Source organism: Pelophylax lessonae (assembly GCF_965119305.1).
Source record: "Pelophylax lessonae genome assembly, chromosome: 1".
Taxonomy (NCBI): domain Eukaryota; kingdom Metazoa; phylum Chordata; class Amphibia; order Anura; family Ranidae; genus Pelophylax; species Pelophylax lessonae.
The window spans coordinates 615,985,416-616,001,922 of NC_138768.1; the positions used below are offsets into that span (position 1 = coordinate 615,985,416).

At 41.8% G+C, this 16,507-nt stretch overlaps 1 protein-coding gene across 1 annotated transcript in view; it reads left to right on the forward strand.

The window, feature by feature from the left end:
- The window catches only part of ALPK1 (alpha kinase 1), a 214,730-nt gene that overhangs the window by 143,341 nt on the left and 54,882 nt on the right, over nucleotides 1-16,507 (forward strand). The window contains exons 5-6 of the mRNA XM_082254294.1: nucleotides 10,603-10,801; nucleotides 15,270-15,329. Coding sequence (XP_082110420.1) covers nucleotides 10,603-10,801; nucleotides 15,270-15,329 — 259 coding nt within the window. The remainder of the gene's footprint in view (nucleotides 1-10,602; nucleotides 10,802-15,269; nucleotides 15,330-16,507) is intronic.

The window sequence follows — 16,507 nt, forward strand, 5'->3', positions numbered from 1 at the left end:
TCAAGATTGATCTTGTAGGTCTAAGAAAACATTGTTACTCTAAATGTACCCTTGGCACCCAAACAGAAGATGTAGAGAGCAGAAAGGGCAGCACGCCTGACGAAAAAAACACCAAAACACATACAGACCCTTCATTCTTTCCAATAGGCTTGGCATCCTCAGCTGCTGTGTAAATCCTTAAAGGAGGCTGCATCATTACCAGCTTAAAGAAAACATGGGCCAACTGAAGGAGACAGATAATGCTTCTTTAATTCCTGCAACACCTGGCACAGAATTTTAAGCATGTGCCCTTTGTGCCACTATGTCAATGGCATCCAGACAATTCCCACCATAGGAATTCAGTGTGAGAACTGAAAGATTTATGTTTATGCACTATATGCTGAAACCTTGACAAGCTGTTGACAAGTAGCAGCATTTTCAAGGATGTGTTTTCTTACATGTATCATTCATGTCTGTGTTTGATTCCTGCTGTATCACTCAGTTTATATTTAGTGACTTATTTGTGAAAAAGGGCAGAAAAGTAGATATGTTGCCTTTATTACCAAACCTGATTGAAAGCAAATGTGTGATTTGTTGCCAGGTCCAAATCACATTATTTTTTAAAAATTTTATTACACCATGTTTGTAGCATGGCCAACTTGTAATTTGAAACTGGTATGCTCCCTTATGTGGCTATACATGGATTTATTTTCACTATCTAAGCTACTGATGTTCAGAATTTATCAAATTTGGTTAAAAGGATTTTTTAGCATGGAGAAAAATCTTTTATACCTGACTGTTAATGCTTCAATGTATCATGAGTTGTGAGTGGTTAACACAGAGGTACTTGGTACAGCATAAGGATGAGTCATCTAGAGACTTTGGGCAATCTAATGCTGGCTAGAGACATAAGATGAGATGGCTGGACAAAATATGGGCATGATCAGCAGGACAAATTTGGTTTTGTTTAAAGGTAGCCCCATGGGGACTTTTCCTGCAATAGAAGAGCTATTTTATAAATTTCTTTAGTAGTGTGTCTCCTACCTATGTTCCTACAGCCTCTGCCAGATTCTTTAGCATTCAACACTTGAATGCTTTTGTCCCCCACTGCTTGCTGTGGTTCCATCCCCCTGCCCCTACATCACTACAGGACACAACAGTGACATAGGGGTCAGAGGGAATAACTACAACGTGCAGCAGGAGACACAGGCAGGCATCCAATAGTTCTAAATTACCATCCTACATATAGGCCAGGTGCGTGACCCATGGTGGGGCTGTTGGATTCCAACCTTAGCAAAGGATGGCACTCCACGCTTGTTTAAATCAAACAATTTTACTTGGCAGTAAAACATGTTAAAGATATTCTGGTTCTCTTATTTAAAATAGCTTCATCCAAAAACAAGCATGGCATGCTGGCCTTTGCTGAAATTGGCATCCAACAATCACATATGTCCAAAGCCAAATGTTTGGCGGAGTTTGCAGCATTAGAACGGAGTGAAGGTAGGAGACACAGGTTGGCAAAGAAATGAGTGTAATAGCTAATCTATTGCGGCAATACATGCTTCATGCTTTGCAGTACCTTTCATTTTAAACGGCACCTACTGCATCTGGTGTAGCATGGCACAATTTACTGCAATATACTGCAGTGTGTAGCCATATTGTGTTAGAAAAAGAGTTATGTGTGATTTTTGGCCGGTCATTTCTTTTGCATGAAAATCTTTAGACAATACAGGTTCATACAGGTACACCGCAAAGATTTAAATTGGCCCTAAAGGATCTCTGATGCATTCTATGTTTCTATATGGAATAACCTTCCTGCAGAAGTGGTAGCTGCAAATACAGTGAAGGAGTTTAAGCATGCATGGGATAGGCATAAGGCTTTCCTTCATATAAGATAGGGCCAGGGACTATTCATAGGATTCAGATATATTGGGCAGACTAGATGGGCCAAATGGTTCTTATCTGCCGACACATTCTATGTTTCTATGTTTCTCTGTCTTGTGTACATGTGTACACACTAGTCACAGAACTCCATAATGATCAAATATCCAGTTTGGACTTAGGGGCCTTCCTCTAAAAATTATTTACTGGGATGTTGTTTGCTGCTATTCCTTCCTATAAACAGATTAAGTTGATTCGGAACTCATCTCATGGGTGCCTCAAGAACTAGAATGATTGCTGCAAGAAGGGAATGGGAAGAGTATATAAGAGGATAAAATGTAAAACATTGTCTCTGAAAGCATCAGCAGTCTGTGCTTTCTCCATTCATTGTCCTCTTGTTAGGAGATGACACCATAGGTTGTATGGCATGATGCAGCTGCAGCCTGCCACCTCTTCAGAATGAGATGCTTCGTTTAGATTTTCCTCAGTGCTATTCAAGTGCTTATTTTCCTCCTGAAGAAACACAAACAGATGCAAACTTCTGTAAACACTTTAGGAATGAATTCAGTGAGTTTGGCCTCTCAGCGGCGTTCAATAGGTGACAGAAAAATGTCTAATTAGTGCAAGTGGAAATAATAGGGCCACTTGGATTCCATCCATCCTCCACTAAGTCTGCTTTTCCGAGCAACTCAAAACCCTTTTGTTTGGCGGGTCACTCTCTTTCAGGCTTTTGTACTCTAATCTACGTAGATGAGAAGTGGGGAAAAAAGTAGACTAGGCGGCGGTCAGCATTTAAAGCTGCACTGTACTGTGAGCTATCAAAGAACTAATGTGCTAAGGCTGCTTACAGGTGCTTTGAAACATTCCTTTATTGTGTTTAACAACAGGTATTCTGCTCGTGCCAGGTGTAAGTGTCTTTATTGTGTGGAGAATATTGTACGCTTCCATTCTAGGCAGTGCTTATTTTGCTTTCTATCCGCCTCCTGCTTGTTAAAAGTTTGCAACCCACTTAATTGGACCTTTGAAATCTGAGTTACAAATTAAAGACTATCCATAAATTTAGACAAGGTTATACATTTCTAAAAAAAAACAGGGTATTTAGATCTACAATTTTTTTCTGGAAAGTATAGAAAGGAATATCAGTAAAATAATGTTGCAGTAATTCCTTATTTTGCATCCTTTATGTTTACCCATGCATTCTAAGCTGCTTACTGCGCTCTCGTCTATTTTAATATACTTTATATGTTTTATAATTGCATTTCCTCTCCTTTTTCTTGTTCTTGTAATTTTTCCCAAATACATATCTAACCCCTTTTAAGAACCCCAAAACCATCAAGATAATACACTTGTGTTTGTTTCTTATCGCTTTTGCGTTATTTTTTGTTTTTTTTGGTTTTGAGTATTCACTCAAATTTAAACCTACCTGTTCAGTTGCCAGGAGCATTCATCTTATTATAGAAAGACTTGCATGCGTGAGATTTCTATGGACAGTTTAATCTAACCTTTTTTTCAGAGAGAGAGAGAAAGTTGTAATTGTTGAGCTCATTGTGAATATTATACTGTTCCACTGTCTTTATTGATTTGTGAGTCATTGACCTGAAACCTGTAGATAAGGTAAGGTGGAGAAAAGTCCTTACCTGTATATTTGTTAGAGTTAGTGACACTAAGGGACAGTTCTCACCAGAACGCGGTGTTTTTCGCACGCATTTCTCACACCAGTGTCAGTGTTAACTTATGACACCACAGACGCAGTTGTTTGCCTGCACTGGATCTCATGGTACAGTAGTAACGTGTACAGGTTGCTTTGTACTTTTTAAAGTTGTGCATGACCTACTTTTTGTGTTTTCCAGCGCAATTTCAGCCCATTCAAATGAATGGGCTGAAATTGCACTGCAGCCTTTTGGCTAAGATCAAGTGTAGTATCTGTTCTTATTAGTTTTCAGGAGGGAGAATGCCAGTGCCCTATGGAGAGACTGGGTGCTGGTTAGTATCACTCTTTGATGTAATTGGTAAGGAATGGTGATGGTGGTGAGAAGGCCTTTTTCCTACTGAGTTGAATCTTGCCTTGAAAAAGGCTTGTTCCCAGTTGTAGGTAAGGCTCTCCCTAAGCTGTCTAAATTCTGATACCTCCTGGTAGGGAGAAGGCCGGGATGTGAGAGAAGCCCGTGGTTTACGTGCCCCTGGTATGGCTTGGCCAGGGGTGCCTTAATTCTCACAGGTTGGGGAACTCTTCTGGAGTTTTTTGGCACTTTGGACACTGCACCATTACATGCTTTTTTCACACCTGTCGCTAGGGCCTGGCCTTTTGGCTAGGACCAGAGGAATTTTTGATGCCTGGCCGAAGGGCCTACCATGGTATTGCACTATGGCACAACTGCACTTCTCCACTTCCCTTTCCCCACTTTTATTTGTGTGTTTTGTCACGTTTTTTTTTTTTTTGTTGACCCGGTACACTTTATTCACAGTTTGATTAGTAGGGTGTAAGTCCACAGACCTGCCATGAAAGTCTTGGGAGGGGGTGGATATGGCCTTCTGGCTTAGTTCACCCTTTCTCATGGGGTCTCCCTTCGGGGGAACCCCGCCTAGTACTTGGGATTGGTCTGTTTCCGCAGACCTCCCAGAGAACTGGGTCTGCCTGGTTTCAGCTAGGTGGAGCAGTGAGTACCTCAGTGCCTGTCAGGAGCCTTGCACCCGAGGGGGGATCAGGGTAAGGGCCCTCCCTCTTCGGAGGAGGTCCATGTTTACGCCCCTTTGCACTTTTTTTGTGTTCCCACGTTTTGTGTGTGCACTTTTTTGCACGGGGTGTTAGTCTGAATGTGTTTCACACACTACCGGCTTTAAAAAAAAAAAAAATGTGAATCACACAAACACACAGGGATTTGCGATGCATGGTGTAAACTGGCCCTAAAAGGCCCATTTTAAAAGCGGTTTGGCCGTACCAAGGTCAAACACGACAAAGTACAACACACTGATAAAGCATAGTGGTTAGCTCAACTGTACAAATGTGCATTTTGCTCCTCTGACTTTGGGAATCCGAAGCCGTTGGAGCACTATAAGGCCTCATGCACACTGGGCTTTAGAAAAAATTAGCTGCAGAGCCACTACCAATGCCATGAAAAAACACCTGTAAAAACATGCTTTTAGTAGCTTTTCCATTGGTGTTAATGCGGGTTTAGCCGCTTTAGCTTTTAGCAGCGTTTTTCTGCCTCTTTTCAAAATCAATGGTTGCCTATGAGCCGTCTTTGATACGGCTTTGAGCCCATTTATTTGAACAGAAGTTGCATCCAAGTCGGATCATGATGATCTGACTTGTGTTGCAAATTGTGCTCTGAGGATACTGAGGGGGAACTCCACGCCAAAATGGGAAAAAAAAACTGGTGTGTGGGTACCCCCCCCAGGTTCCATACCAGGCCCTTCGGGTCTGGTATTGATTTTACAGGGAACCCCATGCAAAAAAAAGGCGTGGGGTCCCCCCAAAATCCATACTAGGCCCTTATCTGAGCATGCAGCCCGGCAGGCCAGGAAAGGGAAGGGGACGAGCGAGTGGCCCCACCCCCTCCTGGACCATACCAGGCCACACAGCCTCAACATGGGGAGGTGGGTGCTTTAGGGCAGGGGGGGCTCTGCAACCCCCCACCCCAAAGCACTTTGTCCTCATGTTGATGGGGACAAGGGCCTCTTCCCGACAACCCTGGCCGGTGGTTGTGGGGGGTCTACGGGCAGGGGATTTATCATAATCTGGATACCCCTGTAACAGGGGGGCCCCTCCAGATCCTGCCCCCCTCCCTATGTGAATGGGTATGGGGTACATTGTACCCCTACCCATCACCCCAAAAAGGGCAGTGTAAACAATGAGAAGAGACCATTTTGAGAAGTCCTTTTTTAAAAATCTTTCTCCGATCTTCTGCCTCAGATATTCTCCCATCGGTCTTCTCCCTCCAGTCTTCTCCCTCCAGTCTTCTCCCTCCGGTCTTCTCCCTCCGGTCTTCTCTCTCCGGTCTTCTCCCTCCAATCTTCTTCCTCTGATCTTCTCCCTCTGGTCTTCTTCTCTAGTCTTCTTTCTTCGACCTTCTCCACTGCCAATCCGGTCCTTTTTTGACAATGTCTCCCGTGATTATGCCATCTCCGCTCTTTGCGGCTTCTTATATAGCCATGGGCGTGGCCACCCAGTGACGTCACCCAGAGACCCCCCCTCTTGTGTCGTAATGCATCTTTAGGTGCAGCTGCAAAAGCGCTCTGTGTGCATGAGGTTAAAAAGAAGCCTTGAGGAATGTCCTGTCAAGGTCACATGAACGCCTCTCTACCAATTACAGAGCTTTCTCTGCTGTGTTAAGTAGAGACAACTCCACTGGGCACTGCAGGATCCACACTATTGCCTGCAGTTTTTGAGTGGGTGATAAAAAAATTTAGATCATGGTTTGTGTACCCTAGCAGAGTATAAGTGACTGGACAGTGATATCCTCTTTGCATTATAAATCACTTCCTCAGTACTGACGCAGAAGGGTCCGGCAACTGTTCTTCACAGTCTGTCATGTTGACATTTGAGAGCCAGGCAACTAGCATGAAAAGTCAGCAATGACAGCTTTCATGATTTACATGCAAAATGTTTCTTTAAAGTGGTTGTAAACCTTTACAAATTTCCAGCGAAGTGAATAGCCTCAGATGATACACAGAGATGAAAAAAATCCTCCCACACAAGTTTTACTTGTATATCTACTGTCTTCACCTTTGCTATAGCCTTTGAAAAGTGCAAGTTGTGTTAAAAATCTTTCTTCATCTTTCAGCAGTACAAAGGGGTGGGTGTGGAATCTGCACTTACACTGTGTGAGAGCTGATTGGAGAAAAGGGACACACCCCCTCCACAAAGGCATGGACTAAAGAAACATGCAGAGCTGTATTCTGAATAGACAAGCTCCCTGCTTACCTCCCTCCCCGACACAAATTTTGAGCTCATGTTATCGCATATGTTGGAGAACTTGTCAGAAGTGACTCATGCTGATAACGGGGGAACGAAGCACCAGAGAGAAAAGACAGTAGAGATAAACTGTATGTATATGTAATTAGTTCCAACTTCATGAAAAGGGTTTACAACCACTTTAAATGATCTTGATCCACTCTGTTTTGGTATTTTGACTACATGCAACTTAAGACATTTGTTCTTGACCGTTATCTTGGGAAAAAGCTATTGGCCAGATTAGAAAACCATTGTTTCCCCCCAAAAAAAGCTGGTGTCAGGACTGACTTCATGGATTGAAGCTGTATTTCCCTCCCCCATAACGCAAACAAGAGTGTGTACAAGATGATGTGAGATGTGCTTGTCTGTTAAGCTGTCTTCTCTGGAAAGTGAAACATGGAATCTTGCTGGTTAACATAAGCAACTTCTCCATGTGTTGATCTAGTTTTCAGAAATCTGCTGAAGGAAAAACAAACTTTACCAGTCCATGCGCAGATCCTAGATTTCAATTTTCAGGCTGGGGAAACCTTGTAATGTGGCCAACGATGAAACAGACATAAAGGGGCGTGGCATCTCTCCTAACCCTCCATTGGAATGTGAGGTAGAGAAACTGTATGAAAAAACAACAGGACGGAGCACACATCCGCCCTTGCGTAACAACGTTTATTAATGAATTATGAAGCCATAAAAACATGTACTCACAAGCATAGAAGATATCATGCACAAAGATAAGATCCCCGATGTAAAATGGGCAGGACACCCTCCTCTCCGTACCGCCGGCTCGGCTGCTCGTCCTGTCAGACTGTGACATCCAGAGTGAACCTTCCGCCTCGGGCAGACTGTGTGTAGTGCGCCTGCGCACGGTCCAGCTGTCGCCGCACACCCGCTGCAGGGATAGATCGAGTAGCCGCTCAGTAGAGACACCAATGCGGATTAACAGAGGGGAGATCCCCGATCAGGTCCCCTAGCATGACACCACTGAGGTTGCCAAGGACTATGCGTTTCGGAGGCGTGGCCTCCTTCAGGTCTCACCCCCCTAAAATTGCCCTTACACTTATATAGCAATGTAATGGCTCCTCCCCTTATAAGTACTTAAAGGGAAATGACCGCAATAACCCATTATCCGGGGCAATCAAGAGAGCAAGTATATGCAACCATAAAAACAAATTCTAACATAGTGTACACCTAGTGTATATATGCAGGTGTGTATTGAGATACATATACGCACATGTACTGTCCTATGATTAATTTTGAGGAAAATTATATCTGGCCTTTTTTTTTTTTTTTTGGAGTGTATTTCCTACAGTGTAATAAATTTAATATTGCAGATAAAATTTATTATTTTTTATATATAATTGATATATTTTATACTTATTCTAATTCATTCACATGTTCTGATATTTTATGTTAGAATTTGTTTTTATGGTTGCATATATTTGCTCCCTTTTGATTTCCCCGGATAATGGGTTATTGCAGTCATTTCCCTTTAAGTACTTATAAGGGGAGAAGCCGTCACATTGCTATATAAGTGTAAGGGCAATTTTAGGGGGGTGAGACCTGAAGAAGGAGGCCAGGCCTCCGAAACGCGTAGTCCTTGGCAACCTCAGTGGTGTCATGCTAGGGGACCTGATCGGGGATCTCCCCTCTGTTAATCCACATTGGTGTCTCTACTGAGTGGCTACTTGATCTATCCCTGCAGCGTGTGTGTGGCGACGGCTGGACCATGCGCAGGTGCACTACACACAGTCTGCCCGAGGCGGAAGGTTCACTCCGGATGTTACGGTCTGATAGTGCAGGACGAGCAGCCGAGCCGGCGGTATGGAGAGGAGGGTGTCCTGACCATTTTACATCGGGGATCTTATCTTTGTGCATGATATCTTCTATGCTTGTGAGTACCTGTTTTTATGGCTTCATAATTCATTAATAAACGGTGTTACGCTAGGGCGGTTGTGCGCTCTGTCCTGTTGTTTTTTCATTCAGAAATCTGCTCCCTACCTTCTTGTGGTGGGTAGCGTCCTGGGAGTCAACCCAAGTTTCCAGTGCCCTATTGTGATCCATTAATGCCATATATGTCATATGTCATATATTTTCCAATTGGTATGGTATGATATAAAGATGAGCTTTGGTTCCATCCATTAACATCACAGTTACGTGTAGGATCTAAATCAACTCATGACACTAGCTAACTGATATCATTTTTAACCTGGCCATATAAACTCGTTTTGGGTAGTTAGGAAATTATTTAACTGTCAAAATATTTTTTACACTTCTGTTTTGGACAAACATTGATCAGTGCTTATGCCGGTAGGGAACATTTAAACACTTAGGCTGGGTTTACAAATATGTAAATCGGATGCAGGTTTCCCTGCATCCAATTCGCATTACAGGAGACTTTGACCGGCTCTCAATGAAGTCAGTTCACACAGCTCCGGGGCGGCCGCGGTCCGCATTTAAAAAGGGTCCTGTGTGTCTTTGGTTCTGACTAAGGTGCGAGTTCAGGGCAAAAATTGGGTTGCATCAGACCCCACGCTATGAACTGCGGCTTCAGCATATGTGGACCCAGCCTTAAAGTTCCTGATGATGAGAGAAAAAGTAAGAACCTTTTTTTTTTCATGGATTGGTATATGCAGAATTGTTCATGTACTGGAAATTACTGTATTCAATATAGCAGATCTTTAGCAAATCATTCTTTAAAAATATTGTATATTCAGCAATACAGTTCTCAAGTTAAACTGTATATATGGCCAAAATGTAATATCATATTTTTAGTTCTGCATTGTTTCAATTATTTCTAGTCTATTTCTGTTAATCTGAATGATCTTGAGGTTTGTTAACGTGATTCTTAAGGAAAGGTTTTTTTTAAAATAAGAAACTTGTTATACTTACCTGCTCTGTGCAATAGTTTTGCACAGAGCAGCACCGATCCTCTTCTTTTTGGGTTCCCTGCCAGCGGTCCTGGCTCCTGCCCCCTGCCGAGTGCCTCCAAAAGCAAGCCTTTTGCTATGGGAGCACTTCACAGGCTTGCTCCCAAGCCGCACTCTGTGTGCCCATTCACACAAGGGGCGCAGCTCAGCCCCACCCCTCCCTCTCCCTCCATTGGCTCACTGGCTGTGATTGACAGTAGCAGGAGCCAATGGCTCCCTCTTGTGTGAGCCAATGAGGAGAGGGAGACCCTGGAGAGCCACTGCTGTCATGCATATTGCTGGATCGAAATGGGGCTCAGGTAAGTATAGGGGGGGGGGTTGGAGGGGGGGTTGCACACAGAAGGTTTTTTATCTTAATGCATAAAATGTAATAAGGTAAAAAAATCTTGAGCCTTTGGAACCAATTTTAGATCTACGCACATTAACTTCCTTGAATTATGTGACACATATTCACTATGCCATGTTAATAGACACTGCTGTGTCACACATTTCACAGAGCCTTCCTTTAAGACTACAGAGGTGCTGGGAGAAGGGGTTTCAGGAGGTGAAGTCAGTACAGGATCACTGCTTGTCACAGCAAAGTACCATGGGATATGTGGTTCTAGAAATTGAAAGTAAACAGCAGAGGAGAAGCAGCAAAGCATTCAGGGAAACCAGAAAGTTGATGAAAGAGATGGCTAGCAGGCAGGCAGAACTCACAACAAGAAAGGATATTTTAAAGTAAGCTCATATTGGATTGTAATTAATAACTATTGTTTGCACTGTTATTACAATGCTTATGTTATAAAATGAAAAAGTACACTGTGACCATAGCAAGATATAATGCAATGCTTGACATAGTGATTTGTTATCTCTCCTTGCTAGGTGTATTTGAAGACTTGTATAAAGGTCTGTGACAGTGCTACCGCTGCCGCCATTGTGTTCCTGATTGACCGATTTCTATACTGGGTAGATGCATCCATAAGACTTCTGTCGGTTGCCAAAGCTTTGCACAAGTTGTGGCCTTCCACACCAATAGCCCCACAGGTGGTTATTCGGCAAGCTCGCATCTCCGTAAATACAGGTGACATATCTCTGAGTTGATCTTTCTCTGTTTTCTGAGCTTAGATCCAATTAGGAACTACTTGACTTTCAAGAGGACGCTTGATGCCATTATGGCATGACATTTCTATGAACCCAGTGGCATCCTTTCAAACCTAGGGCCAGCCTCCCTTTATTTTAACAAAGGGGTAAGAAAGAAGAGTTTCGGAGCCAAAAGAGGTAGAGAGATTTGTGAAAGGGTGTGGAAAATACTAATTGGGCCTTTTGTTCCCAAACAAATATACCCTGCTGGTTTCAAACAGGGGTATCTGAATTGCCTTACTTCTGATCAAGAGCCCCTGTAATGCAACAGACAATCTAGACATTATATAAAAGCTTGCTCCTATATTCAGTATCTTGTGTTCTGTTCCATAGGACCTCTAGACTAAATAAACAAGCAACCAAAAAATTACAGGTTCTCCCTTTTACTTCATTTTTGAAGGAGTAAATGTTCGGACAGCTGTGTGTATTTGTGACTTCTTTTGCCATTCTGGTTTTCTGGGGTTGATTTACTAAAAAAAAAAGTAGCACGTGCTTACTTCGCAAAGTGAATATTTACTGAGGTTACGGAATCAGGTCAAGCTAAGTAAAAAATTTACTTTGTAAACAATACCCAATCATGTACAAGAAAAAAAAAAAAAAAAAAACAGGATTTTTGCTTGCAGATAACAAAGATTCAAGTCAGTACAGCTCCACCTCATTTGCTGAGTTCAGAAGAATTCACTTTGCAAGGTGAAAATTAATGCAGATTATTGAAGTAAAGCTGTGCACTTATTTATCCAATCATATGCAGGCAATTTTTATTTTACATTTTTCTTGTACATGTTTGGGTATTCTTTGGCAAGTGAGTTTTCATTTATGCCAAAGTGACAAAGTTAAAAATTAAACATGCTCTACTACCCAAGTAAATCCGCTCCATTAATTTACAGTGTGTACATCCCCAACATGCATTGGGGTTGATTTACTAAAACTGGAGAGTGCAACATCTGGTGCAGCTGTGCATGGTATAGCCAAGGTGTGCCATAGCCAATAAGCTTCTTACTTCAACTTGTTCAAATAACCATTGACAAAAAAAAATAAAAAATCTGGAAGCTGATTGGTTTCTATGAAGAACTGCAACAAGATTTCGAAACTCTCCAGTTTTAGTAAATCAACCCCATTTTTCCATTATAAGCATCTCTTCCCTGTTACCAGTGCTACCATCTGTTGCAGCTCTTCCCACTCTGACTGCAGTACCTTCTCTGGCAGCTCTCTCCCTCTGTCTGCACTACATTCTCTGGCATCTCTCCCCCCCCCCCCCCATACTATGTTTTCTGACTGCACACCAGAGTCACACTGCGATGCAACTCCTATACACCCAGTGTTTTCTGGCAGTTCTTCGTCCACAATTTCAGCTCTCCAGTAACAATCTGCACTGCTTTATTTTGCTGTTCTTATATCACTGTCCGTAGTAGCCTCTCCTGCAGGTGTCTCCTGACTGTACATACCACAACCAATTACCGTATATCTGCCTCTGTTCACATTGCAATAAACCCCGTTCTCTCTTCACAATTCATCTGCTGCATTGAACACTATACACTGTCTGATTCTCTGTGCTTGTATGATTCCTCAACTCTGTGTCCTGTGACTGCTGCTTTGTCAATACTTTTCTTTTCCAGTTTTTGTTGAATTCTGCAGTCCCTATTTTCCACAATACTATCCTTTGTATGGTATGTTGCCATAGAACCCTGTCCCTATTGTTCTCTTACAGCCACAGCAGAGGCAAACTCCCAAGCAAGTATAACCTGACATTTCATGCATGTACTAACCTGCCCCTTCCTACTAAGTGCCATCCCCTTTTCAGAAGTGTATTGTGTCTGGTGAAAACAGTTGTACCATGACTTCTTACATGAGGCAAAGGGATATAAGCTGCTCCAAGAAGAAGCAATGGCTGTTCATGCATGACTCCTCTCACCAAATCCCTGATCAGCTCCCTTTCTGCCTCCTCTCTCATTAATTTCCATCCATGACCTGTTCCTCCTCTACATCCTCTCCCATTAAAACACAGTATTCCTTAACCATGCTGAACCCCACTATACTTCTTTCCTAATCAGATCATGCTCAGCCTCCTCTGTTCTCTATCCATGATTTGAGCTTACTGCCTTCCTTTCTTTCTTAACTTTTTCCATGATCATCATCTTCCTATCTTCTCACTCTCCACAGAATTTGTTTATCTCATTGCACTGCCTCCTATCTCTTTCCTCCATAGCGCGCTCCTTATTTGCCTCCTCTGCCCCTTCCAATGTTTCATAGTCAACTGTTGCTCTTGTCTCTCCTTTAATCCCTGCCACCCCTGAACAGCTTTCACTCTGTATGGTCTATGCCCTCTCCAGTACACAGCCACTTGCTATCCTTTGCTATCCTGCCTCCTCTTTCCCTTCCATCTTTAGTGCCCATTCTCTTTCCTCCTTCATGGTTCATAATAAGCCCCTGCACTGCTTCCTCTACCCTCAAGATCAAACAAACAACATGGGAAATTGGGACTTTATAGGTGCATAAACTTTTGTGTGACACAATTTCCCATGTTGTTTGTTTGTCTATTCAGGGATGTTGGTGCTGCCCAAGGTCTAGCTTGTTGACCCCATCTTCCACTTTCTTTTTTACCCTCAAGATCAGCTTACACCCTGTCTCTCCCCATAATCAATTTAGTAAGACAAAACCCTTGACCAAATACATTTTTCATAGTTACATAGTAGCTAAGGTTGAATAAAGACAATAGTCCATCCAGTTCAACCTGTGTCAGCGTGCGTGGACATATTCATTTCCCATACCCCCAAATGTTTTTATCCTTGAGATGTATGTCCAAGAGTCTTTTAAAAGTAGCCATACTCCCTGTAGTAACTACCATTTGTGCAAGAGAATTCCACAGTCTTGTAGCACTTACTGTAAAGAACCCCCTGCGTAGTCTGAGGTTAAATTGCTTCTCCTCTAATCTCATTGTATGTCCTCGTGTCATCATACATCCTTTGCGACTGAATCGTTTTTTTTCTATGTTGATATCACCATTGAGGTATTTATAAATTGCTATCATGTCCCCTCTCAGGCGTCTCTTCTTGAGAGAGAATAAATCAAGCGCTTGTAAGCGCTCTTCATAATTTAGGTCCTCCAATCCCCTAATCAGTTTAGTTGCCCTTCTCTGGACTCTCTTCAGCTCCAACACATCCCTTCTGAGGACTGGCGACCAGAACTGGACAGAATACTCCAGATGCGGTTGGACCAGAGTTTTATAAAGTGGCAGGATTATAGCTTTGTCTCTGGAAAACATCCCCTTCCTTATGCATGCCAATATTCTCCCATTTTTGGCAGCTGCAGCTTGACATTGCTTGCTATTGTTAAGTCTATCTTCAACTAAGACCCCCAGATCTTTATCCATTTTTGATTCCCCCAGAGGTTCCCCCCCTAAGGTGTATTGTGCTTTTATGGTTTTTGTCCCCAAATGCAAAACCTTACATTTCTCCACATTAAACCTCATTTGCCATGTAGTTGCCCACTCTGCGATTTTTTTCAGGTCGCTCTTTAGAATTCCTGCCTCACTATGTGAAGTTATTGCCCTGCTCAATTTAGTGTCATCTGCAAAAACTGATATTGAGCTACTGATCCTGTCCTCAATGCTATTTATAAATAAATTTGAACAAGATTGACCCCAGGACTGAGCCTTGGGGGACCCCACTTTCCACCCCAGTCCAGTCTGAGTATACATTATTTATTGCCACCCTTTGGACACGCCCCCTTAACCAGTTCTGTATCCAAGAGCAGACCTTGTGGTCGATGCCTGCAGGCCTTATTTTATCCAGCTAAAGGTTTTGATTGGGTGGTAATGCATACAGGCATATTTACCTGCTCAGAGAACAACAAAGTATTTAACCTAAATGAACCCTTTAATAAATGGACACACATTTGCTATATCTAGTTGGGTTTTTTTGTTTTTTAATATGGGATTGCAGGTCAGAAGGTTAGCGGTGTATATAATGTTTTCTACAAACTTTCACATATCTTTTCATTAAATTCCTAAATGGCATTAGACTATTTTGGTATTTTTTATATTGAAATAAAAGACCACTAAATGTTACATAGGCCATCCAATAATTTATGTGAAGGACCCTTACAGAGCTCTCTCCCAGCCTGTGCATTCCTCAGTAGATGGCAATATGGCATGCAAAAAAGTGCCATAAAAACTTTCCGTCTGCTATAAATAAAGCTGGATAATTTTACCTTAAATGTAGGTACATCTTACAGGACAGGTATGCTGACAGAACTATGGAGGCTTCCGTTGCAGACCTTTCCTATGCTAGTATAGCATAATGAAAGATTCACTTTAGATGCTTCTGTTTGATTTTTCTTGCGATAGTAGATTAACTGGATGACCTTTGCTATGTGTAACATATGTTGTCTTGTATATCTTTTATTTACAGGAAAGCTTTTGAAAGCAGAGTATATATTAAGTAGTCTAATAAGCAACAATGGTGCAACAGGTAAGAAACATAATTACCTCGTTATTTTTTAATTAGAACTGCAGCCAAAACTTTTTTCTAGTTTATGGATAATATAGGGAGGGGCTTGAAGATGAAGATATTACTTACCAGAGGTGTATGATATTTAATGTAGTTTATACAAATGTTTAATAATGACATGAACCCATTAAAGTACACCTTCATCCAAACTGCTACTTTTAACAGTTGCCTTATCTGTTGTCTTCCTATACTTTATGGAGATTTATGTAATTCCTATTAGTTAGTATGTGTCTCTGTCCTCTCCCACTAGGTTATATTATAGATGTTCTTTGCTTGTGATTGCTATTTCCAATTATTTATTTTTCATTTTAGAGACTCTATGGGAAGATGTACGACCCCATAATTTGAATTTGTAATAACAGTGGTATTTGGGCAGCACTTGAAATTGTGGGCTATAAATAAATCCTGCCGACAGTTCATACTCCATGCTCTGACCTAGAATAAAATTTCTCTGCTGTTCTGTTGGCAACACTGGCAGGAAAGGACAAAGGGCAGGGCGATATACAATTTAAGCATGTTTGCACAAAATTGTGCAGTTATACTTTAAAAGGTCAGCACACACAAAATTACTTTTGCACTTTCTAATGACTACTGCATGTTAAAATATGTAAATATTTGATTGTTACACTTTAAGATTGCTTCTTGAAAACCAACCTCGTTTTTTAGTACATATCCATATATGTTTAGGGTCATTGCAGTGAAATATTATTTTGCGATAGTCTGTTACATTGTATGTATTGTATAAAAAGTTAGTTTTGATTTAAAGTGTTCTAAACCCAGGATCTTGCATTCACTATATCCGGTCTCCCATAATACAAAGAACATGGAAATACAATTATTTTAGTAAATATAAACTGCTAAATACCTTTTTTCATTAGCATTTAGAGCAGTCTTGTGACTTATATCAGTGTCTGGTTAAAGCTTGTAGGAGGAGTTTTCAGTCTCCTACAAATCAGGATGCAGGACCCCTGACCCTCTGTCTAGACAGTGCTGATTGGCCCTGTGCTGATCACATGCACTCTCCCAAGTAAAAAAAAAAAAACTCTTTAGCATATCCACACACAAAACTAAGCATGTGCAGCCTGTCTCCTTGCTCTGTAAATATCAGGATTTTTATTGGAGTCAGTGGAAGAAGGGGA